We start from the raw sequence: 26,011 nt of genomic DNA, 5'->3' as shown, positions 1-26,011 counted from the left end.
GGGGGTATATGTTCTCAAATCTTTGAAGGTGACAGGACAAGTTGAGAAAGCTGTTAAAAAAAAAAGCATATGAGATCCTAGGCTTTATTAATAGAGGCATAAAGTACAAAAAGCAAGGAAGTTATGCTCGACCTTTAAAAAACATTGATTAGGCTGCAGCTGGAATATTGTGTTCAATTCTGGGCACCACACTTTAGGAAGGATGTCAAGGGTGCAGAAGAGATTTACTAGAATGTTGCTAGGGATGAGGGACTTCAGTTATGTGGAGAGACTGGAGAAGCTTAGAACAGAGAACGATAAGGGGAGATTTGATAGAGGTGTTCAAAATCATGAACGGTTTTGACAGAGTAAATAAGGAGAAACTGTTTCCAGCGGCAGAAGGATTGGTAACCAGAGGACACAGATTTAAGGTGATTGAGGAAACATTTTTTTACACAGCAAGTTGTAATGATCTGGAATGCGTTGCCTGAAAGAGTGGTGGAAGCAGATTCGGTAGTAGCTTTCAAAAGGGAATTGGATAAATTCTTGAAGGGAAAAATATTATAGGGCTATGGGGAAAGAGCACGGGAATGGGACTAATTGGATAGCTCTTTCAAAGAGCTGGCAGAGGCACGATGGGGGCGAGTGGCCTCCTCCTGTGCTGTACCTACTATGATACTACGAACTGTGTCTGCTTGATGCTGCCATTAGGTGCTATTGGGAAAAGTGTTTATAAATTCCCAGCATTGGCATCCCTCTCTTTGATAAGCATAAAACATTTACCCCAAATAAGGATGTACAAAGAGGAAATTAAAGCAAACTGCAAGTTAAAAGTATTTTATCTTTGCTGCAAAGTACATTTCTTGAGAATTATTTTCTGTTAATTTTTTTTAATGAATTTGTTTCATGATCATGTGACATAGTGGATCAACGTTTCATCAGCTTGGCTCAGTTGGTAGCACTCTCACCTTTGAGTCAGAAGGTCATAGGTTATAGCCCCACTGCAGGATTTGAGCCCATAATCTAGGCTGACACTTCAGTGCACTGAATGAGTGCCGCATGTTAGAAGTGCCGTCTTTTGATGAGATACTAAACCGAGTCCTATTCAGGTGGACTTAAAAGATCCCATGGCACTATTCGAAAACATCCAAAGTTCTCCCAGTGTCCTAGCTCACATTCATCTCTCAGCCAGCACCACCAAAAACAGATTAACTGGTCAATTATCTCAGTTTGTCGGACCTTGCTATGCACAAATTTGCCTGTCGCATTTGCCTATAAAACAACAATGATTATCCTTGAAAAGTAATTAATTGACTATAAAGCACTTTAGGGTATCTTGAGGATATGAAAGGTGCTTTTTCTTTTTTTTAACCCTGCAGCCAGGATCTAGCCCAAACTGATGGGATGAAAGTCTTCTCTCTCATCTGTAAATTCTTAAATTCTGTGGGAGGAAAAGTTTCTAAAGTTTTTGAATCCCCTACAAATGTTGTAAATTGTTACAAAATGGTCCCACTCTAGATTTCCCCATGCTGTTTTGCTGGACAACTCTTGATTCAGTGGGGGTCATTTTGACTTTGTGTGATAGTGTAAAATGGACGATAGTAAATTGGCAACCTGTTTTACATTCCTCCTGATTTTTATTTCCATTGACTCCATCTAGCTTGTGTGTGAGTAAATGAACATTCATCACACTGGAAGGTTATGTTAAAAGGTTAGTTCATGTACTTACCTTTCCAAATGGTAAGAGGATAACACTTTCTGTCTGAATTGGAAGTAGTACAGTGTGCTGTGCCACAGAATGGGCATGTAGGTGAAGGTTGGATAGAGCTGCTCTCAGAGGATTTAGCATGCAGCCTGAGTCATGGTTTAACAGGGTGAAAGGAAACTCTGGTATGCCTACTTACTTGGTATAGGAAAAATATGGCAAGCCTTACTTTAGCAAACTTATTAAGATTATTGACCTTTTTACATCTGCACCCAATTCCTGTCCTCACACGGTCATCTCCAGAGTCCTTCCAAGGTTCTACCTTTGGCCCACTTTTTTTTCCTCAACGTGCCCAATAGACCAACAGTCCCGCAATTCTCAACACCACTATCCTCACTACCACCATCCGATTGCATTCCTTCAGTCCTTCCTTATAGGTGTTGCCCTCACTTGACTATAAATATCAACACTAATACCAAATCAAGAAAAAAAAATTCCAACTCAATTCATATTTGTATAATAGTTAACTGGAATAATCCAGATAACAGAAACTTTTCTTCACAATTTAGTTATCCTAGTGCTCTTACGAGGTGTATCCCCAGTGACTACGTCTTGGGAGGTGGAAGGCTGCTGGCTTCCATTGACGACACTTCAGATGGCCGTGGTGGGTGACCTTGAGCAGCTCTGGGCCTTGATAGCATGACCGTAAACTGCAGCATTTTGGCGTGGACCAGTACAGTCTGGCCCAGCTGGCTGTGTGGCACTGATAAGTGCACTGGCTGGTTGGGTGGCAGTACCTCGTGGCTTCTCTCTTTTGCATTTTCCGTGATTTTCTTTAGAAGCATGAGCCCTGAATTTCTACAGGGTTCTCCTGATCTGCCACTGTAAATTTGGTGAAAACCTCAATCAAATGTCATAAGTTGCTGAAAACAGCCACTTATGCCTTTCCTCCGGGGCTCCGTCAATCACCCGTCAAAGTTACAACGGCCCTTATCAAAGTCACAAATTACATCCTATGTGACTGTGACTATCCCTTCTCATCCTTCTCGACCAGTCTGCAGCCTTTGACATGGTTGTACACACATCCCCCTCCAACGTCTCTCCATTGTCCAGCTGGGTGGGACTGCCCTTGCCTGGTTCCATTCCTATCTATCCAGTAGTAGCCAGAGAGTCTCTTGCAATGGCTTCTTTTCCTGCTCCCACACCGTTACCTCTGAAGTCCCCCAAGGATCTATCCTCAACCCCCTTCTATTTCTCAACTACACGCTGCCCCTCAGCAACATCATCTGAAAACACGTCAGATTCCACATGTCCGCTGACGACACCCAGCTATACCTCACCATCACCTCTCTCGACCCCTCCACTGTCTCTGATTTCTCACGCTGCTTGTCCGACATCCAGTATTGGACGAGCAGAAATTTCCTCCAATTAAATATTGGAAATACCAAAGCCATTGTCTTCAGTCCCCACCACAAACTCCATTCCCTAGCCACTGATTTCATCCACCTCCCTGGACACTGTCTGAGGCTGAACCGGACTGTTCACAACCTCGGCATCCTATTTGACCCTGAACTGAGCTTCCGACCCCACATCCTCTCCATCAACAAGACCACCTAATTCCACCTCCAAAATATCACCACTGCCTCATCTCATCTGCTGCTGAAACCCTCATCCAAGCCTTCGTTACCTCCAGTGTGTGTGTGTCCCTTTAAATTTGACCTGTTGGCCAGGCTTCTCGAATGCCCGATTGATGTAGTTCCCTGTACAAGGCCAAACTGCACAATGTAGTCAGCTCAATGTTGCACTGGCTATCTTTGTACCAGAAGCTAGGCAGATAAAGCCTATACTTAGCCAAGAGCAGAAAATCAACCCTGTGATGCCTGTTATAGTGTGAGTGGTTCCTCTGCCACTAGTATAATGGCTTTGTTGAAGAGTTTTTAGAACAAATTGTTCCAGAATCCAAAAGCTTCCCAATATGGTGGCAGTGCCCCTTTACTTATGTTAGGTAAGAAGACTGAATTTCATTAACCTTACTGCACTTTTTCTTTTAAAGAAAGAACACTTTGAGAAAAAGTCAAATCACAGAATATTTTAACTTTGGATTGTTTCAGTTTTCCAAGATGGCTTTAACTCCTCTTTTCAGGTATCAATATGAGTTGCACTTAGTCATTTAATTTCCCATTTATAAATTAAATAATTTAAAGGCTAATGTTGATGCTTCAGTAGGTTTAATGTATTGTATGATGTCGTTGAGGGAATGTTCCATAGATGACCTCTCTCTATTTCATTCCTAATAATCTCCAAAGAAGCTAAGGTGATAGAATGTTACATCAAACTCCTTACATTTTTTTTTAACGTAAAATAGAATTACCTGGTTTAAACCAATATAACATAATTAACCCCCCCCCCCAACCGCACCACCACCAACAACTGAAACATTTTGAATTGGTGTTTGCTAACAATTAAATCAAATGCATTGTTTCAATTTGTAGAATATACTTTGCATGTAATGATTTTACAAGATTTTCTTGAACTTTTTTCTAACTAGTAATAGAAATTTACTGCATAGAATGGTTATTTGCTTTTAATTCCAGCACTTGTAATTACCAGAATTAATGGCTGCCATTTGAAGTGTTCGAACCAAACACAGCTAGTCTGGTGAGGTGAGTGATGTTAAAAGATTTACTCCAAAATTTATCTTTTTGACAAAACTCAAATAACCAAAGGACCTAAAAGTAGAGCACCTGAAACAATAGCTAAAATAATCAGCAAAAATCAGCAATAATAAACACTGTAAACCAAAAACTTACTCATATTTTGCAAGAGATGTCAAAGAGACATATTACAATATTGCAAGAGACATTATCATATATGATTTTCCAGACAGGAATTTATTTTTAAATATACCTTTTTTAGAAAAAAGTACACAGTTTTTAAAAAAATTGTATTAATCTCCTGTAATTTACCGTAGTCCCCCCTCTTCTTTCAACATCATGGTTCAATCATTAACCAAAGATTGAAGTTAAACTCTAAACAAGCAAAAGTACCTTAAGATTCTGGTAATGTAAAGAGAAGAAAGTGCTAGCATTTATATAGGACCTTTCATGACCTCAGGGCATCCCAAAGTGCTTCACAGTTATGGAAGTACTTTTGAAGTGTATTCACGGTTGTAGGGAAATATAGCTGCCAATTTGTACACAACCAGATCACACAAACAGCAATGGAGTAATGACCAGATAATCTATTTTTGGTGGTGTTAGATGAGAGATATATGTAAGCCAGGATACTGGTCAAACTCCCCTGCTCTTCTTTAAAAGTGTGGAGATGCCGGTGATGGACTGGGGTTGACAATTGTAAACAATTTTACAACACCAAGTTATAGTCAGGTGTTCACCTGACGAAGGAGGAAGCCTCCGAAAGCTTGTGGAATTTAAAATAAATTTGTTGGACTATAACTTGGTGTTGTAAAATTGTTTACAATTCTTTAAAAGTGCTATGGGATCTTTTACATCCACCTAAGAGGGCAAATGGGGCCTCAGTTCAAAGTCTCCTCTGTAAGATGGCACCTTCGGCAGTGCAGCACTCTCTCACTACCGCACTTAAGTGTCAGGCTAGATTATGTGGTTAAATCTGTTGAAAGTGGCTTGAACCCATAACCTTCAGAGAACTACCACTGAGCCAGGTCTGACACCTATATGCAGAACTTCCTGCTCGATAGATCTATCCAATATCTACTGATCTACTGAAGCACTAAAATAAGCCTTTTAATTATCTGATTTGTAAGTAGAAAATAAAATGACTAAGTTCATTGTGCACACTAATATTACCAAAAAGTACTAAAATCTTCTTAGATTTTGTTTTGTCTTCTAAGATTACAACAGCAGCATTCTTGTAACAATCACATTGCTACAGAAATTGGAATGGGAGTTGGCAGGCAGATATTTAATCAAAGAAGCGATGTGGTGTTATACTTTTTTGGAAAAGATATTAGAGTCCTGATTAAGCAAGCTATTGGGAAGTAAAAGATTTGTAGAGTGAAATTGTGCTGTGCAATAGCAGCATATGAATGCTTAATATGTGCTTATGAAATTCCTTTCTGCACTCTTATAATCAAGGTATTCACAGTTTCATTAAAATAAAGAAGAAAATAATTTCTTAAAGATATTAAGCATTTGTAAGCTAATATCACACAGCATGATTCAGCCCATTAAGAGACTAACAGAACATACCATTGTTTTCAGCCCCCAACAACAAGCTCTGCTCCCGTGTCACTGACTCCAACCTCTCCTCAGACACTCATTCAAAATGAACCATACTTTGTGAAATCTTGGCATTCTCTTCAACCTAGAGCCATTCTTCAAACCCCACATCTTATCTATCACCAAGATCGCATACTTCCACAATATTGCCCATTGGACTCCTACTCAGGACCTCCAGTGCTCAAATCCTTATTTTTGCTTTTGTTACCTCTAGACTTGATTTCTGCAATATCCTCCTTGCTGGCTTCCTATCACCCACTCTCCATAAACACTAGTTTGTCCAAAACTCATCCATCATATATCCTGCCCTGCACAAAGTCTTAGTTGCCCATCATCCCTAGTCTTGCTAACCTCCATTGGCTCCCTTTCCTCAAATGTATTGAATTTGAAATCCTTACCATCATCTTCAAATCCCTGCATGGCCTCATCCCGCCCTCCAGCCTTATACCCCCTCCTGCCCCTTTCAGTCCTCCAGTTCTAGCCTTTTGCGCATCTTACCACTCTGTGCCCCATTGGTGGCAGTGCTTTCAACCACTTCAGCCGTACTCTCTGGAAACCCCGCCCCCCCCCAAAAAAAAAATCTGCACCCCTCCATTTCTCTCTCCACCTTTTAAAAATCTTTTACAAACGCATCATTTCAACAAAGCTTGCAGTCACCTCTCCGAACTTTCCTTCCATGCCTCAGCCTCTGCTCCTTTATCTTTTCTCTTCCCCTCCCCCCACCCCGCCATCCCCACCCCTTCTGCAACACGCCTTGGGATGTTTTCTATGTTAAATGCACTATATAAACGTATGTTGCATGGTGGGACTTTTGCAGACAAGTACAATTTACTTAAAAGTACATAGAAACACATTTTGCAGAATTGTAAAATATTTGTGAAAAATGGAGCATTAATTAGGGAATCTACCTTGCAAAAGCATATAAGAAGCTTGTCCAGGCTTTGAGGAAATCATCAGGTAGATAAGGGATGCATGTAATCTGTTGTTTTTCTGTGAAGTTTAGTACTTCTTCCTCTCTGTTTCCTGAATTATTGTTGTGGAGATGCCGGTGATGGACTGGGGTTGACAATTGTAAACAATTTTACAACACCAAGTTATAGTCCAGCAATTTTATTTTAAATTCACAAGCTTTCGGAGATTTTCTCCTTCCTCAGGCAAATGTGGAAGGAGAAAATTTGCCTGAGGAAGGAGAAAATCTCCGAAAGCTTGTGAATTTAAAATAAAATTGCTGGACTATAACTTGGTGTTGTAAAATTGTTTACAATCCTGAATTATTGTTTGTGCTGAACGTGTATATTATCACTTCTGTGCCCTATTTGGCAAGTAGTATTTAAACAATTGAATACTGGATCTAAATGTAAACAATTTTACAACACCAAGTTATAGTCCAGCAATTTTATTTTAAATTCACAAGCTTTCGGAGGCTACCTCCTTCCTCAGGTGAACGATGTGGAAAATCGTTCCACATCGTTCACCTGAGGAAGGAGGTAGCCTCCGAAAGCTTGTGAATTTAAAATAAAATTGCTGGACTATAACTTGGTGTTGTAAAATTGTTTACAATTGTCAACCCCAGTCCATCACCGGCATCGCCACATCGGATCTAAATGTGTGTGTAAGTTTGAGGCATAAGCTGCATGTGGCTCTTGGGTACCTTTTAGTGTGTAGCTACAGGTGTGTGGGGATGGGGTGAGGAGTAACCTTAGATTGATTTGGCTTGAAGCAAACAGAGTCACTGAAATAATCACTTTGCTTCTCTCCTGCTTAATGTGTGCCACTGCCAAGTAAAACAGTTAAACTTGGCCTTCAAATGTCAGCTGAAGTGACCTACAGTACGGAGCAATGGGCCATCATGGCAAGTTAGATTGTTTATAAGATTGTCCACCCAGTCTAAATTATGTTTTTCCTTGGATTTTTCTTAGTCTTAATCCTGTATATATGTATGCTATCATATCTAATTGCACAAGTTTATTGTTGTAATATAGTACATAACTTTGATCAGCTTTGTCTTTGGCTCCAGTTAACCTATGACATAGCCGACAAAGTAGTGAATAGGTTGTACAAAATGCATAGAATAGCGCACTAAATTTCCATTATGTCCCTGGAATGTACCAGTTATTATGCTTATGTTTTTTTTAAAATCTTATCTAGAATTACCAAACATCTGTAGCCACCAGCCAGCTTATTGAACAATAATAAACCAATTTTTAATTGCAAGCCAGCATATTTCCATGAATACATCAACTTTAGTGATTCCAAAAGCTTGAACTTTGCTTATTGCAGTTTATCGAGGCTTGACTATTAGTCCTGTTGAGCAGATATATGTTTAAGCCTATCACAAGACTGGTTATATTTGTGAGAACCAGAAAATCCACAGTGCAAAGCAGAGTTTATGTTTTCAGATGATGTCTGAGATAACAGCAAATAAGTAATACAAAGATGATAGCATGGAGCTTTAATTGTGATAATTCATTTGTAGCTCAAAGCAACTTTAATTCTGGAATGACGAGTGATGGCCAGTATTCAGTTAAGCACTGTGGAGTGACAAAGGCCTGCTGGTTAAGTTATATACAGATGTTTCCAGTGTTGCTACAACTTCAGTGTGATTGTACTACTGTTGGGAATGAACACTGTAGATTTGCTTTTAACTTGAAGAAATGTGTACAGGAGAAAAAAAACATGGCAAACTAGAGCAGATGTTTTTTTTAAATTAGGCTAATTAAATTATTGTAAGGACATATAACACCTCAGTTACATTTGTATTGTTCAAAACTTATACTTCACATAAGTAATCAAATACAGTATAATTCATACTTTTAAACAAATAATAATTAATGAATTCTCTTTGTATTTAAGATTTTTGTCGGATTTTCAGTCTTTTAGGAAGTATACATATTAATAAAGTTTCCTATTTCTACCAACCCAATCCTATTGCAATCATTCCACCCCTCTTTCCCCACCAGTACTGCTGCTGAGAAATGGACATATTTACCCCAATATTTTGTATTTTTTAATCTGTAAAAGTGGTTATTTAATATTTCCAATAATAAGTTATCACATTATGTAATTTATAAAATTCATGACAGAGGTTCTCTTTATTGTTGTTTTATTTTTTAACTTTCAATGAAAATTTGTTCAGTTACAACATATTTCTGTTGAAAAAGAACCCGTTGTGGTTGAAATGAAAAAGTGCCGTTTATTTTTTAGTTTAAGCCCCTATAAAAAGGGGGGATGGATAGGTATAAATCTGTCCTCTTTACAAGTCAATCACAAAATCAAAAGTCATCTTGCCAGATCTATTAGAAACCATTAAATTGACATTTTTTTCTCATCTGAAAGTTACTATACCTTTTAAATTGTCATTTTCTCTTGAACTATTGAAGTTGTTTTTGGCATTCACTGCATTCAAATGTAAAAGAAGCTCAATATTTGCTAATATTAAACCAATATATAAACAAAGCATTAAAAAAATCAAACAATTACCAGCATTAAATGGTTTTATGGTTAATCCTGCCACTTCCTCTTCCCTTTATACCCTGTAGCCACAGTAAGAAACCTCAAATGACAAACCTACTGGTCAGATGACATAAATTACAACAAACAAAGTCAAGGCACATTGTCTGTAACGTTAATAAACAATTATGTAGCTAAATACCAATTCAGCATGATATTTATCTTCTATAGTCTGTTTTCATGAAATTTTGAAAATAAAAATCAAACTAACGCAAACGATATTGGGTAATTTTGCGGACTTTGCCCAACAGCCCCTGAATAAAAATGTTCAATCAAATATCCTGTTTGTTTTCTTACAAGACCTAGTCTCCCCATCAGGACTTCATAAACAAGCGAAGGCAGGAATTTTAAAAAGACAAGTCAGAAAAGAAAATTACAAGTAACAAGAGAGGTTGAAAATTAACTGGATAACTGGAAATCAGAGGGCAGGCAATACAGAGAGGACATTGAGATGTGATTTTCATTACCCTGAAAGAGTTTGGATATGTTGTAATAGAGATTAAAATTATATTTCAGTGTCTTCTTACAGCATAATTTGCTAGTCGTACTCCTACAGTATTTTAAGACACGTAATGCCCTCTCATCTTTTAAGAGGTACCTAGCTACCTGTCCGGAGTAAGTAAATACTAAATTTACAGATATTGTTTTGTTTCATCAGTAAGCCAAGAGGTTAGTATGTATCTCTCAACACAAAATAAAGCCAAAAAAGTAAATATATTTTCTAATTTATTGTTGGCTGCCAGATGGAAAGAGAGCTGGTCTTTCAACTTCAGTTATTTCAAACAGGTCATAAACATCACACCAGTGCCATAAAGAAACTGAATACAGGCAGAAGAGCCGTCTAGCAAATCTTCAGTTATGAAACAAACCATTTTGTTATGAAATAGTGTGAATGCATTGATGCATTAACAACTGGTGGACTATGGCTTTTTTATTTCTTTCCAGACCACATAAGTGTTATTATTACAGTATAATTATTATTTTACTGTTGCAGGCATAATTAGAAGTGTGCTTGAGACTTGCTAGAATATTATAATCTTCAGAAGCTTAGGCAGCAGCAGCTGGTAATTTTTTTCTGCATTTTTCTCATTCCATTCTCAGAGCCTGAGAGACCACTAACAAAATATTATATATTGGAATATTTCCAGTCTTACTGCACTAAATACCATTTAAATTCCACAACATACGACAGCATTTTACATTTTCTTTTCTGATTTATCTTTATCTAATGACACCAGAGTGATCAACAGGACACACAACACTAGCAAACATTTACATTCTATTCCAAAGTTGTTTTTTGCTCAAAACAAAATCCAGCAATTAAAATTCAGCAATTTAAATAAAACAGCACAACGTGGGCCCGATTTTAAGCCGACCCGTCCAGCATAAATGGAATGCTAATGGCCCAAAAATGGAGTTGGATCACAAAATACCTTGTTTACGCTGGCACTCCAGCCACCAGCATCTTGGAAGAGGCCTTTCGATGGGCGGCCGGAGCATCACCTGTTGTAGGCGGTACGCCCTTTTAATATGCAAATGATAGGACAATAGTGTGACATACATAGGACCCCAGTTGCAATTTTGAGGGACAAATGGTCAGAGAGTGCATGGTACATGTTCTGCCCATTTGTCTAAAGTGGTAATGTTATAAAAAGTCTTCTTTGGTTTAGTTTTTGTGGGGCTAGGAGGAGCAGGAGCGCTCCTCTTGGCTCCACAAGAATACAGTGGGCTGTTGCCTCCCTGGGCTAACATTCCTCCGAGTTCGCTTACTGCTCTCTCCCCCAGACCTATCTGCCTGCCAGTTGGCTCGACATCCAAACTGGCTAGAATTCCTCCACTGGCCAACCAGTGAGCTGCAGCGGGACACCCAATTGGAGCAACTTGCTGGGGCCATTGAATGAGGCCTGAGCCTCAAAATGGCTCAGGCCTGTCCAATGGCCCGTTGGGCAGGCGACCAGTGAGCTCTGCCAGTCAGCCACCCAGAGGTCAAAATCTATTCCAAGGTGTTTTTGCTCAAAAAAGTCCAAACTAAGCAGTAATTTTAATTAATTGAATTAAGAGGAGTAGAATGTATACTACTGGATTGACTTCAACTTCCTCAGCCTGGTGGCAGTTAAAATAGAGTGGGGGACTTACTCACTTCTTCCTCCCCTCCACCCTAATCTGGCCGACTGCAAGGACACCTGCTCCTAGCTGGTGGAATCCTCTTTAAAATATGCCGATCATGCTCCGATTACGTCATCGGTGCCCAATCTGCAATTTTTACCTAAGGACTGAGCGGGAGAGCAATCGTGGCTTCCCCACCAGGCCAACCCTACAGGGAACAGCAGCCAGGGCCAGAAGAGTTTTTTTTTAAATCGTTCCCTTGTGGTCCAGGAGGAGTAGGAATGTTTTTCCAGGCACTACAAGGAAACCTTGACCACCCCTGCCCTAAGCTCCCCCCTTCCCCGACCGGGATTCCACTTCCAGAGCACTTACCTTGTGCCAGACACCATTCCCCTGGGTCCCCGGTGCTGGCCTCAGCTGTTTTGGTCAGGAAGTCGTCAAGCAACATGCTAATGTGCCCCGGCTGTTAAAATCGGCCGAACCTCCCTGCTACCGCTCCCAGACAGACAGGCTACTCGCTTTACCGCATTCTCATCTGTGAGTTAAAATCAAGCCCTACATGTTTCAAAAAATGAGGCTAAATTTAAGTTTAAATACAATGAAAGCAGCAGTCATTTTAACAGCAAATCAGAATAGGTGAATACATTTAAAAAACACATCGGCCTTGAAATTACACCTTGAGATACAAATCCACTAACACCTAATGCTATTCCTTCCTCAGCTATTTTAAAATATGTATTTACTATATTTTAATTTATAGGTGGGTTTTAAGGAAGGTCTTAAAGAAGGAGAGGGAAGTGGAGAGGCCACCGGCCAATTGCCTCTTTAATGCAAGTTGTTGTTGTTTCCCACCGTTTGTCCCTGCGCATCTGACAGCGGCAAGTCTATTGTGGGAATGTGAATAACATTTACAAATGACAAGTCTTAGTGCTCAGTCTACTCATACAGATTTTGTCTGTGATTTTTGACAGACTTCAGGGAAAGCAAAGAAAGTCACAATCATGACTTTATCTGTCACTACTGATACTCTGACATTGAATCACGATTCCCAACATAAACGCGCGCACACACACACACACACACACACACACACACACACCACCATATGCAGACACAGTTAGGAGCAAGTATATTGAAGAATTAACATGAATGCAGGATAACAGACAGTAAAGCTGCCTAGCAACAATACTTACTACCTTTGTGTACTATACAATCTTGAAATGCCCTATTTGAATTTCAAAGAGTACTGCAATGAGGTTTTTGCAACACAAGTTACATTGTAACACAACATTGAATTACATGATCATCAACATAGTTTTAAAAAAAACTTTTCAAATAACATTATTGTGTGTGTGAGGGGGGATTTGCATTTTAACAGTACGTAAATTACATCAGTACGGTTGGAGGAATCACACTGAAACACCAGAATTTGTCAGATCTTATGCTTATATCTGTTCTTTTATCGAGAAACAGATTTCCAATCATTGTTCATCTCATTGGAAAACTTAACCTTTCAACTACTAGCAGCTCCTAGGAATTAAAAACTTCCCTGATTCAGCTATTTTGATATGCTTTTAATTTGTTCACCTTAATATAAAAAAAAACAATATTATGGCAATAAAGCTACTGAGAAGTCAGGATAGCTTTATTGCTGTAATATTAGCCTTATACATCCAAAATACATAATAGTAAAACAATATTTTTTTTAAATTTCAAGTATTTTATTTTTGCTCGGCTTATCTTCTATTTTGCCCATTCCCTCTCTTATTTCTTGTTTTTAATTTTAATTTTAAGTTTACCTATTGTATTTTTTTGTTACTTTTTATCCGCCGGACAGATTGGGTTAAAATTGGCCCTTAAAATACAGGGGGTAATTTTAACCTAACCCACCTGGCGGGAAACTGGGATCAGATCGGCTGCCCATTTTACACCACACCCTATTTTGCTTGACTTCAATGGAAAGTACAATCATGCAGGATGTAAAACAAGCAGCCAATCTGATCCTGTCAGTTTCCTGCCAGGCAGGTTAGGTTAAAAATACCGCCGTAGTTCATTTTGTTGGATGATATAGATTTTTGAGATATAGCTGTTAATTATTGTATGATCGCATCATACACCAACTGGCAACTGTGTGGATGTTTGATTTTACAGTTTGAACTAGTGAGAGATGAACAGGCAGTAAATGTTCTTATGTGCATACCAAATACAATTGATACCCCAACAACATACAATCGGTAGACCAATAATTATGAAATAGCTGCTAGATAAAAATACTTTTATTAAAATTGCATACTGGTACACCAAAATATGTCACCCTCCCAAATTACTCACTTTTAATTTAAAAAAAGCTTAAAATAATAACACCTTGTAAATGAACACCGTTGAACTTTTAGAATGGTTTTAATTAAAATCGACCAAATAATTCTGTCAGCTTTAACATTTTGTCCAACAAATCTGTTTATCCAGTTTTATAGTCCAATAATGGAGGCCAGATTAAGTACAAAGTGATGCAGTGAAAGTCTCCCCTTTTTCCTACCTGTACATATCATCAACAACTACTTGCATTTATATAGCACCTTTAATGTAGTAAAACATCCCAAGGCGCTTCACAGGAGCATTATCAAACAAAATTTGACACCATGCCATATACGGAGATATTACGTCAGGTGACCAAAAGCTTGTTCAAAGAGGTAGGTTTTAAAGAGTGGCTTAAAGGAGGAGAAAGAGGTAGAGAGGCAGACAGGTTTAGGGAGGGAATTCCAGACCTTAGGGCCTAGGCAGCTAAAGGCTTGGCCGCCAATGGTGAAGCGATTAAAATCGGGGATATGCAAGAAGCCAGAATTGGAGGTGCGCAGAGATCGCGGAGGGTTGTAGGGCTGGAGGAGGTTACAGAGATAGGGAGGGCCAAGGCCATGGATGGATTTGAAAACAAGGATGAGAATTTTAAAATCGAGGCGTTCACGGACCGGGAGCCAGTGTAGGTCAGCGAGCACAGGGGTGATGGGTGAACAGGATTCAGTGTGAGTTAGGATACGGACAGCAGAGTTTTGGATGAGCTCAAGTTTATGGAGGGTGGAAGATGGGGGGCTGGCCAGGAGAGCAGTGGAATAGTCAAGCCTAGAGGTAACAAAGGCATGGATGAGGGTTTCAGCAGCAGAGGAGCTAAGGCAGGGGCGGAGACGGGCGATGTTACGGAGGTGGAAGTAGGCGGTCTTAGTGATGGAGCAGATATCTGGTCAGAAACTCATCTCAGGGTCAAATAGGTCGCCAAGGTTGCGTACATTCTGGTTCAGCCTCAGACAGTGGCCAGGGAGAGGGATGGAATTGGTGGCTAGGGAGTTTGTGGCAAGGCCCATAGATAATGGCTTCGGTCTTCCGAATATTTAGTTGGAGGAAATTTTTGCTCATGTCGGACATCAGTGTGATAAATGAGCGATAGTGAAGAGGTTGAGAGAGGTGGTGATGAGGTAGATCTGGGTGTTGTCAACGTACATGTGGAACCTGACGTGTTTTCGGATGATGTCATCGAGGGGCAGCATGTAGATGAGAAATGGGGGGGTGCAAAGGATAGATCCTTGGGGGACTCCTGAGATAGCGACGCGGGAGCGGAAGAGAAGCCATTGAAGGCAATTCTCTTGGTTACGACTGGACAAATAAGAATGGAACCAGGCGAGTGCAGTCCCACCCAGCTGGACAACGGAGGAGAGGCGTTGGAGGAGGATGGTGTAGTCAACTGTATCAAAAGCTGCAGACAGTTCGAGAAGGATGAGGAGGGATAGTTTACCATGGTCACAGTCACATAGGATGTCATGTGTGACTTTGATAAGGGCCGTTTCAGTACTGTGACAGGGTGGAAACCTGATTGGAGGGTTTCAAACATGGAGTTGCGGGTAAGGTGGGCACGGAGTTGGGAGGCGACAACACGTTCAAGGACTTTGGAGAGGAAATGGAAATTGGAGATGGGGCGGTAATTTGCAAGGACAGAGGTGTTGAAGGGAGGGTTTTTGAGGAGTGGGGTGATGATGGCAGATTTGAAGGGGAGGGGGACAGTACCTGAGGAGAGGGAACAGCTAGCATGGGGACCAGGAAGGCAGGTTGGGTGGTCACCAGTTTGGTGGGAATAGGATTGAGGGAGCAGGAGATGGGTCTCATGGTCAAGATGAGCTCAGAGAGAGCATGAGGGGAGATAAAAGAGAAATTAGAGAAAGATGCGAGTTCAGGGCTAGGGCAGAGGGGATCCTTCGGGAAATTTTGGCTTGGTGAGCAAGGGGAAGGGAGGGAAATGGCAGAGACAGCTGAACAGATGGTCTCAATCATAGTGACAAAGAAGTCCATGAGCTCCTCGTACTTCTTGTTGGAGGTGAGGGTGGAGGAGGCAGGGGAGAGGGGTTTAAGAAACGGTTTGTAATGGAGAAGAGAAGCTGGGAGTTATCTTTGCATTCCAGGATGATCCTGGAATAGTGAGCAGTTTTGGCAGAGGCGAGCAGGACCCGATAGTGCTTTATGTGGTCCAGCCAGATCTGGCGTTAAATGGCTAAACCAGTTGTCTGTCATAAATGTTCAAGTCTGTGTCCCTTGGACTTAAGGTAGTGGACATGAGGGCCATGCCAGGCAGAATGACCAGGATGAGTAAGAGTTTTAATGGGGACAAGGGTATCAAAGGTGGAGGTGAGGGTGTGATTGAGCAGATCAATAGCTGCAGAAATGTCGTGGTGAATGGAGGGCACAAGGCTAGACTGTTGGGAATTTGAAAGTGCAGTTGTTCGTGACATGTGGAAGAGTTTTTTCCAGGGGCGGACACAGAAGGAAGTGGGGTTGGAAGGGGGCATTGGGATGTGGGTGGAGAAGAACGCAAGGAAGTGATCAGAGATGGCCTTATCCGTGATTGACACGATGGGAGTAGAGAGGCCACATGAGATGGCAGGGTCGAGGGAGTGCCATGAATGTGCATGGGGGAATTTACATGAAGGGAGAGATTAAGGGACGATAGGAGGGCAGTGAACTCAGAGGAGCGAGAACATGATGAGTTGAGATGGAAGTTGAAATCGCTGAGGATGAGAAGTCGCTCGGTGTAGAGGTTGAGGGAGGAAAGCAGTGAAGATATCTCAGCAAGAAACTTGGCTTGGTACTTGGGTGAGTTTTAGAGAACAAGGATTTTAAAGGAGAGGTTGAGAGGGGTGGAACAAGGTGAGATGCTCAAAGGAGAAGATGGTGCCAGAGGAGTAGGGGGACAGACCAAGGCATGATTTGGTGATAAGGGCCACACCACCATTGCGGCGGTCTGGGCGGGGCAAGTGGTGGAAGGTATAGCCTGGCAGGGAGGCTTCATTAAGGGGGAAGGCATCATCACCCGTCAGCCAGGTTCCGTCAAGGCCATGATGTCGATGCAATCATCCACAATAAGCTCATGGATAGCAAGGGCCTTGTTCACAAATGAACAGAGGAAGATGTGGAGAGGGGCAGTGATAGCTGATTCCCTGGTAGAGTCCACAGGGTCAATGCAGGGAGGGGTGAGTGGGACAGGAAGGAGATTGGCAAGATTGGCCCCCAGCGGGTGCTCTGGGCAGGAAAGTCAGTGAGAGAGTAGGATGGGGCATTTGGGGTTGCTGCTCATAAGGAGGCAGCGACGAGTGTTTTGATGGGCCCTTCGGAGGATGACAATGAAGATTGAGACCATCTGTTCAGTTGCCACTGCCGTTTCCCTCCCTTCCCCTAGCCCACCAAGCCAAGGTTCCCCCTGCCATAGTTCTGAACTCGCATCGTTCTCTAATTTCTCTCCTATCTCCCCTCATGCCCTCTCCAAGCTCATGCTGACCATGAGACCCACCTCCTGCTCCCTCAAACTGCTAGCCATCCAATTTCCCTTCCTGGCCCCCATGTTATCAATGAAATGAGTTTGGGTATTGCCAACACTGGTTCTAGTGCGTATGGGGCTACAACACAGAATTATTTAATTAACACAAGTTGGTACTAAATTAGTCCTATCACTCAGACAACCCATAATAACATCTGTGTAGGGTAAGGAAAACCTCTCACTGGCACAGTAGAGAGTGTTCAAGTCCTCTTTTAAGACTGGAGTTAAAGCATATTTTTGGCACACAGTAGGAAAGAAAGAATGAACTTGCATTTATATAACACCTTATCACATCCTCAGAACATCCCAAAAAACTTCACAACCAATGAATTGCTTTTGAAGTGCATTCTCTGCTGTTATGTAAACAAGCACAACAGCCAATTTGCACACATCAGGGTCCTACAAACAGGAAATGAGAGAAATGGCCATTTAATCTGTTTTGGTGATCTTGACTGGGATAGAAGACACTGGGAGAATGTCCTGCTCTTCTTTAAATAGTGCTAAGAGATCTTTTGTGTCCATCCGAACGGCGGACTAAAGCTTTGGTTCAACATCTCATCCAAAAGATGACACCACTGACAGTGCAGCAGTTCCTCAGTACTGCACTGAAGTGTTAGCCTACATTATGTGATCAAATACTGGAGTGGAATGTCAGTGAATACAAAACATTTTTTTTACCCAAGTCCAAAAGAAAGAACTTACATTTATATAGTGCCTGTCACACCCTCAGGACATCCCAAAGTGCTTCACAGCCAATGAAGAACTTTTGAAGTGTAGTCACTGTTATGAAGTAGGCAAGCAACAGAAATAAATGATCATCTCTTTTTTTAAGAGGTGCTGGTTCAGGGCTAAATGTTGGCCAAGAGAACTCCCCTCTTCTTCACATGATGCCAAGAGTTCGTTCACGTCCGCCTAAGCAGGCAAACTAAAGAAAAAACATTTACAAATACTGTATCAAAAATATTTTAATTTTCACCCTGATAGTTGGACTTATGAACAAAACTCCCACTTTTCCCACTTTCTAGCTGCCCCACCCCCGGCACTCTTGCACACCATGCCAAAGAAGGAAATATTAGGAGAGGTGACCAAAAGCTTGGCCAAAGAGGTGGGTTTTAAGGAAGGTCTTAAAGAAGGAGAGGGAGGTGGAGAGGCAGAGGGGCTTAGATAGGAAATTCCAGAGAGTGAAGTCTAGCGGCTGAAGGCACGGCTGCCAATGGTGGGGCAAGGGGAGTTGGGAGGGGAGGAGTGTGGAATTCAGACAAGACCACAACCGGAGAAATGGAGAATTTGGTATGGGGGATTATAGGGGGTTATGTTCAACTAGTAAAATGGATGCTCTGCAAAATTAACAATGGAGCTCAATAAATCAGCACCAACGCATTTGGATAAAGTAAACCTTTGCAATAAATTGTCAGATTTGACATTTAATTGGATAGATCAAAGGAGTACAGTAAATGTAAATATACAAATTATGCACATAGTACAAATTTTTAGAAGGGGTTCACTAAGGTGTCTAACAAGAGGCTTGTTAGCAAAATTCAGACAATATGAGAAGAAATATAGTAGCATGGATAAAAAGTACTTGATGGACACGAAACAGAGTTAGGGTAAATGGGCATTGCTGGATTGGAGAAAATGGTGCAACCAGGTCCACTTTAGTTCTAGTTATATATATAGGGAGTACAATTTTAAAAATTTATGACTGCACAAAAATAGGAGGTTTTGCAAACAGCAATGAAGACAGTAAGAGGCTTCAGGAAGGCATAGACGGATTAACAGAATTGGCAGAGTGGTGTGAGGTGCAATTTAATGTGGATAAGTGTGAGGTAATACATTTTGGAAGGAAATACAAGGAATGGGAGTATAAACTCAATTGAAAGATGCTGAAGGGTATGGATGAACAGCAAGACTTAAGGATTCAAACTCATAAGTCCCTGAAAGTGCAAACGCAGATAAATAAAGCCATAAAAAAAATCAACATGTTGGGTATTACAAATAGGGGCATAGAGTACAAGTGTAAAGAATTAATGATACATTTCTACAAAATATTGGTTAGGATACCGGTCCATAAAAAGGCAAACCAAGCACTCGGTTTCATTTCTAGAGGGATATAATTGAAAAGCAGAGAAATTATGTTAAACGTATAGAACTTTGGTTAGACCACACTTGGAGTATTGTTCACATCGTTCACCTGACGAAGGGGGAAGCCTCCGAAAGCTTGTGAATTTAAAATAAAATTGCTGGACTATAACTTGGTGTTGTAAAATTGTTTACTATTATAAAGAGGACATAGAGACATTGGAGAAGGTGCAAAAAAGATTCACAAGGATGATACCAGAGCTGAGAGGATATTCTTATCAGGAAAGGCTGAACAGGCTGGGGCTCTTTTCTCTCAAAGAGAAAGCTGAGGGGTGACCTGATCGAGGTCTTTAAGGTACTGAAAAGGTTTGATAGCGTAGACGTAGAGAAAATGTTTCCACATGTGGGGAAGTCCAAAACTAGAGGTCATAGGTCACTAATAAATCCAATAAAGAATTCAGGAGAAACTTCTTTACCCGAAGAGTGGTAAGAATGTGGAACATGCTACCACAAGAAGTAGTTGAGGTAAATAGCATTGATGCATTTAAGGGGAAGCTAGATAAGCACAAGAGGGAGAAAGGAAGAGAAGGGCATGCTGATAGGGTTAGATGAAGTAGGGAGGGAGGAGGTTCGTGTGGAGCATAAACGCAGGCATAGACCAGTTGGGCCAAATGGCCTGTTTCTGTGCTGTAGACTCAATGTAACTCGATGAAATAAGGTAAAATAGCCTCCTGAAGGCAAAATTCTCTTATGTGACTTGACAAGAATGGCAATTAAACATTCCAATTGAGGGTCAAAGAAATACAGTTGTACACAGTAACCAAACCATGTACAATCACTGGTCATTAAAGCTACCATATTTAATCTCTACCACAAGCACGTGACTACAAGTTCCCATCTGTTGAATGTTTTACGAAGGTAAGAAGAGTGACAATTGGCATCACATAATTATAGAAGGCTTGGTTTCTGAACAATGCTTCAAACAGTTGCCCCCACTTGTGGCTGACAAACCAACTTAAGCAAGCGGGAGAAAACAAACACAGGATGTTGAAGAAGAATAGCCATAATAGATTCATTAACAAGCAATTAGTAGGTAATTGGGTACTGGCAGTTCCACTAAATAGCTGCTGGTGAAGGGCTTTTGTCTCTAATGATGTTAACTGTATAATTTCAGGTTTTGCCTCTGCTTGTGCACACAAGCACTCCCACTCTGATTAAAAGGATTATAGCCCTGTGTGGTAGTTTGGGAACAACTGATTGTGCCTATCCCTCCCCCATCCATGGTCCTCATTCTTTTTTTCTGCACTAATTGTTTTTAACAAGTATATTTGGAAGTGCCGGCATAGCACTAGTCTCTTAGATGCTGCACCCATTGAATCAACTCTGCCCATGACAAATTGGCATAGCCATCATATTAGAGAGGTTTTCATGAGTTGTCTCAAAACAGATTAAACAAACAACTTAAAAAGTTCCTGAACCGTATCTTCAACTGGTGGCTTATGTTTTAAAATGTTAAATTCACAGCCCTCCTGTGAGGCCACATTGACTTTCTTTCTCTCTTATCTGAAGTTGTTGACCTCTAGGAAGGAGGAGAAGGTTACAGGGTCAAAGTCTTTTCCTCCTTGGCCCTTACTGCTTGCTGGGAGAGGTTTGATTGCAGAATAGATGTATTAGAACAGAGGTTGAGGGTCAGGATTTTAATTCTGTTAAGGAACAGCTGGTTTTAGTTTCTCTGCACTCCTCTCCCTCCCTTACCCACAAATCTAGGGAGATGAAAAATGTATCCTGAAGAAATCCAGTAAAATGAAAATGTTCAAGGGTGAAAAGTTTTATTTAGCATATTCAGAGAGGTTCACAAAATATTTTTTGCCCAACTAAAGCAGTACTTTCCACTGTAAAAGAAAAGATTCACTGTAGCATTGTCAGATATACCACAACTTCTGATATGCTCCTGTCTTTCTCTCTCTCTCTCTCTCTCTCTTTCTCTGTAATAGAAAAAACATATAAAATGCCTGCCCTGTAATGGGCCCCTCATTATAACACATATTTTGTATGATTTCCAAAGACAGCCTTGTAGAGTGGGTCCAGCATGTTTTATTAGTAGTGCCCTGTGTTAAACTCTTTTGCTGTATACAATTTAACAAAACATGAACATAGAACGTCTATGGCAAACTGGTTGCAGATTTTTTGTCCACTTGCCTTTTAAATGCAAGCCTCAGGCAATGCTGGTGTGTGGCTCAATGGCAATCAGGGGTCATCATTTCATTGGCAGTTTGCATCAGGTTCAATTTTTCGAGCATGCAGTATCCAACAACAGTAAGTCTGTGTTTTGTTACTCCAAAAATTGACTAAAACAACTTATCTGAACATAATATTTGAATTCAAATCATAACAATGAAATGGGAAGTAAGGGATTTCATTTGCAACTGTTTTGGTCTTTTAAAAATATAGGAAAAGGGATTTTAAGATATCATAATGGCATAACTTAGTTCAAAACCTACATGCAAATTTAATTTGAGTTAGCAAAGTAACCCATAAAGGGTAACTTTCCATTTGTTTTTTTTTAGTTATCATTTATTTTCTTACTTAATCATTTGAAGGTGATTTTTTTAGAAACATGTTTTCTATTATTTTTGTCTGAAAGGAAATTCTGCTAAAAACATGTCAGATATTGCAACGTGATCAGAATAAAATCTGGGTTTTTAGTACCTGTGAGAGAAAATTGAGAATTATAGATTTATTATGTTTAAACATAATGTATACATGCTTTTATAGTCCTCAAAGAAGTAACTAATACTTTTATATATATATTATTGTCTTTCATTCCTTTAGGATTCTCTTCCATGTTTGCAAAAACACTCGAGCAAGTACCTCCTAGTAGAAGAGTATGGCACTAATGAATATTAACCAAAGTTTCCATTAACTTTGCTGTCATTGTCCATACCAAGTGGTGCTTTGGTGAATCATAAATTATTTGCAGCAAAGCAAAGAAAATGGTGGTTTTGCTAGGCTGCCATCTACTGATTACTCTTATTCTCCTGGAGTACAGATTATTTAATCCTTGTTTTAAAGTTGCACAATAACAGCCATGTTGATTTTTGTTCATATACTATGTATGAATAAAAATTTCAGTAAATACTTTAATTTGGGTTTTACAAGTATGTTTTAATGAAGCAAAGAATTAAAATAGTTGGACAGAAATTTAGCCATATATACCAATACCTCATTCATTGGTGTTGTTTTCAAAATTGCTTCAATACAGAAATTAATTTCAATCCTATACTTCAATTATTTTACTAACATTCTCAATTCTGTACAGGAATGTGATCAAGTTCACATTGATGATGTATCATCAGATGATAATGGGCAGGATTTGAGGTATGCTAATCACTAAACAATAAAATCTACTTCTTAGATAAGATATGTGTTATGTGACATAGCACAAGTAGCTATTCTCCACTGATGGCAGTTTCATCTGTGTCCATTCATACAGCACTTACAACTTTGCAACAGATGGCTTTCACGCTGCAGCAACTAGTGCAAATCTTTGCCTAGCAACTGGTGTGCGTGGAGGAGTTGATTGGATGAGGAAGTTAGCTTTTCGCTATCGAAGAGTAAAAGAAATATATAACACCTACAAAAATAATGTTGGAGGCAAGTACTCTAATTTTCTCTCATGAAGTAATTGGTTAACTTACAAGGAATTTAATCATTTAATAAGTAACAAGGATAATGGCAAATAAACTTTTTTTTAGTAATTTGTGAATACTGTGTTGTGTGTTTTGGTTAAAGATTAGATTGATGGATATTGTTCTAATAGTTATATTCCCTAATATCTAGTCAAAATAATTGCTTGTACAGATAGAATTTAAAAAGTCAAAAATCAAATGCAGTATTTTGTTGATTTCATTTATCTCAGTTTTGGAATAAAATGCCATCTGATTTTATTCTTAATCTGTCAGTGTTAGAATATTCACTCAACCAGTTGAAGAAATTATAAACACGTATATGTGCTTCTTAATCTTGATCCATGATTATTCAGTTCCTCTGTGTATAGTTACTGAATTAAACTATGTGTTGAATAACAGTATCTGAATTTTACAAACAATTTGCATAATATTCTATGCCATTTTTTAAAATAAAACAATTCAAACCAAAAAGTTGTGAGTTTGAGTCTGAGGGTTGCCTCAGGTCAGGTTCATATACCTTGCTTGAAATCCATCAGTTCTCAGGTAGACTGGTATGTGGAACACACGAGTGAAATGAGATGTTTGCATGTCAGAAAATGCTAGAAATCCAGCAGAACCTAATTTTACCCTGCTTGATTTATGTCTTCTGATGACCAGTTACAAGAGGCATGATTCAATTGGGTAACCGTGGAGATGTGTGTGATCTATGTTGTTCTGTCCTCCTGCCTGAATGTGGATTTGTGGCACTCGTGGGGGAGAAAAAAAGACACACAATATAGTTTTAAAAAATTATATCATGTATTTTGGAAAAATTGTATTTAACTTGTATGGCTTGATATAATGTTTAGATATACCAGTTGGTGAAATGAATCTTTTCTCTTCATGTTTTATGACAGAATTGCATTGAGTGATTTTGTTTAACTCTATTAAATATTGGAATTGTTGCTTTTGAACTATATGCTATATATAACAGATGAATCTTTAACTCAGAATAATTATTTTTTAAATCCCAGGTCTCCTTGGTCCAACTAAAAGGGAATCATGGTTGCAGTTGCGAGCAGAAATTGAAGCTCTAACAGATTCGTGGTTAACACTTGCACTGAAAGTGCTCACACTCATTCATTCAAGGTAAGGGTAGGAGTGAACTTGCAGTCACCAGTGAACAAGTCATTCCATTGATGAAAACATTTTAAAATAAAAGACATCAGCATCAAAAAGTAGATTTATCTGCAAAAAAACTTTGAAAAGTAAAGATACAGAAAGCAAAGCATAAATATACATTAGTTTTACCTTATTTTTGTCTTTTACCTTATTTTAAAAAAAATAAGTTGACGTGGGCTGGTTCAGTGGTAAAGCACATTGGGGCTCCATGTATGAGGAAAGATTGTCTACCCTGGGTCTTTTCTCTCTTGAAAAGAGAAGACTAAGAAAGTGAATGGCCTCCTTCTGTGCCGTAAAATGTTATGATAGAAGAAATTATAAAAGGTTTGGACAAATTGGACCTGTAAGCTTTTCTGCTGTGTATAGAATTTAACCACAAGGGGTCATATTTACAAATTAAGAACAACAAAGAAAATAAGAAATTAAGGAGAAACTCTTTTTTACTAAAAGGGTGGTAAGTATGTGGAACAGATCATCATTACAGGTGGTGGAACAAGAAGCCATAATGAGCTTCAAGAAGGAACTAGACATGTTTTAGTCAACAAATGGGATTCAGAGTTATTAGAAATGCACCAAGGGAATACTGTGGGTTGGTGGACTAAATGGACTGGAGGACTTCCTTTGCATGAAACTGTTACTATGTTACTATAAGTGTTATGTCACAGGGGGCGAAACTTTCAATTTCGGTGGGGGCGTAAAACGGGCGATATCGGATCGGATCGGCCGCCCGTTATACATCCCGCCTGATTTTCCTTTCCATTGACATCAATGAAAATTTTACGTCCCCGCCAAAATTGAAAGTTCCGCCTAGAATATTAGAAACTGGATTTACAACCGTAATCCTCCACATGCTGAATTGTCAATCTCAGCCTCTCTATTGTAGGGATCTAGTGACCAGAAATCATGGGCTTGATATTGCCAGGGCTGCGGGTTCGTGGCGGGGGGGCTATTGGGCGAAATCAGTCTGCCCCGCGCGCGATCGCAGCCTAATTGGATCCACTTACCTGGTCTTCCGGGTTCCCCACTGCTGATCTACGCGTCGGGCGGGCTGCGCATGCGCAGTAAGCTCTGTCAGCTGGAGGAGCTCTATTTAAAGGGGCAGTCCTCCACTGACAGATGCTGCAAGAAATAGAAAAAATTAGAGCATGGAGCAGCCCAGGGGGAAGGCTGCTCCCAGTTTAATGATGCCTCACTCCAGGTATCATTAGATGGGGTGAGGAGGAGGGACAGGACAGAGATCTTCCCCCCGACGGGTGGGAGGAAGCAGCCTGCCTCTGCCACCAGGAAGGCCTGGCTCGAGGTGGCAGAGGAGGTCACCTGCACCACCAACATATCGCGCACCTGCATACAGTGCAGGAGGCGCTCCAATGACCTCAGTAGGTCAGCCAAAGTGAGTACACTTACTCATTCCCCTACACTCCATCTGCCACATCACCGCCCCCACCCCACATCTCCTTCTGCACTGCCAACACTACTCTGTCACATCACCCCTCACACCCACTCAAACCTCATCCTCATCTTACCTGCACTTACTCACCTCGCCAGTACTCATCCCACCACTACCACTCAACCCAATCCTCATACAATCTCATGGCTCTATCTCATACTCACCCTCTCATGCATCTCTTTCACGGTCAGCCTCACTCAACGTGCCACTACCTGTGCTGCA

General features: G+C 40.3%; 1 protein-coding gene across 5 annotated transcripts in view; it reads left to right on the top strand.

The window, feature by feature from the left end:
* The window catches only part of eya1 (EYA transcriptional coactivator and phosphatase 1), a 174,877-nt gene that overhangs the window by 136,422 nt on the left and 12,444 nt on the right, over window positions 1–26,011 (top strand). For all 5 annotated transcript variants that reach the window (XM_067980383.1, XM_067980382.1, XM_067980388.1 and 2 more), the window contains 3 exons: window positions 22,812–22,870; window positions 22,986–23,146; window positions 24,195–24,309. In XM_067980383.1, coding sequence (XP_067836484.1) covers window positions 22,812–22,870; window positions 22,986–23,146; window positions 24,195–24,309 — 335 coding nt within the window. The remainder of the gene's footprint in view (window positions 1–22,811; window positions 22,871–22,985; window positions 23,147–24,194; window positions 24,310–26,011) is intronic.

The sequence above is a fragment of the Heptranchias perlo genome, chromosome 3 (genome assembly GCF_035084215.1).
Source record: "Heptranchias perlo isolate sHepPer1 chromosome 3, sHepPer1.hap1, whole genome shotgun sequence".
NCBI classification, from domain to species: Eukaryota; Metazoa; Chordata; class Chondrichthyes; order Hexanchiformes; family Hexanchidae; genus Heptranchias; species Heptranchias perlo.
This window is presented reverse-complemented; position numbering and strand designations above follow the sequence as displayed.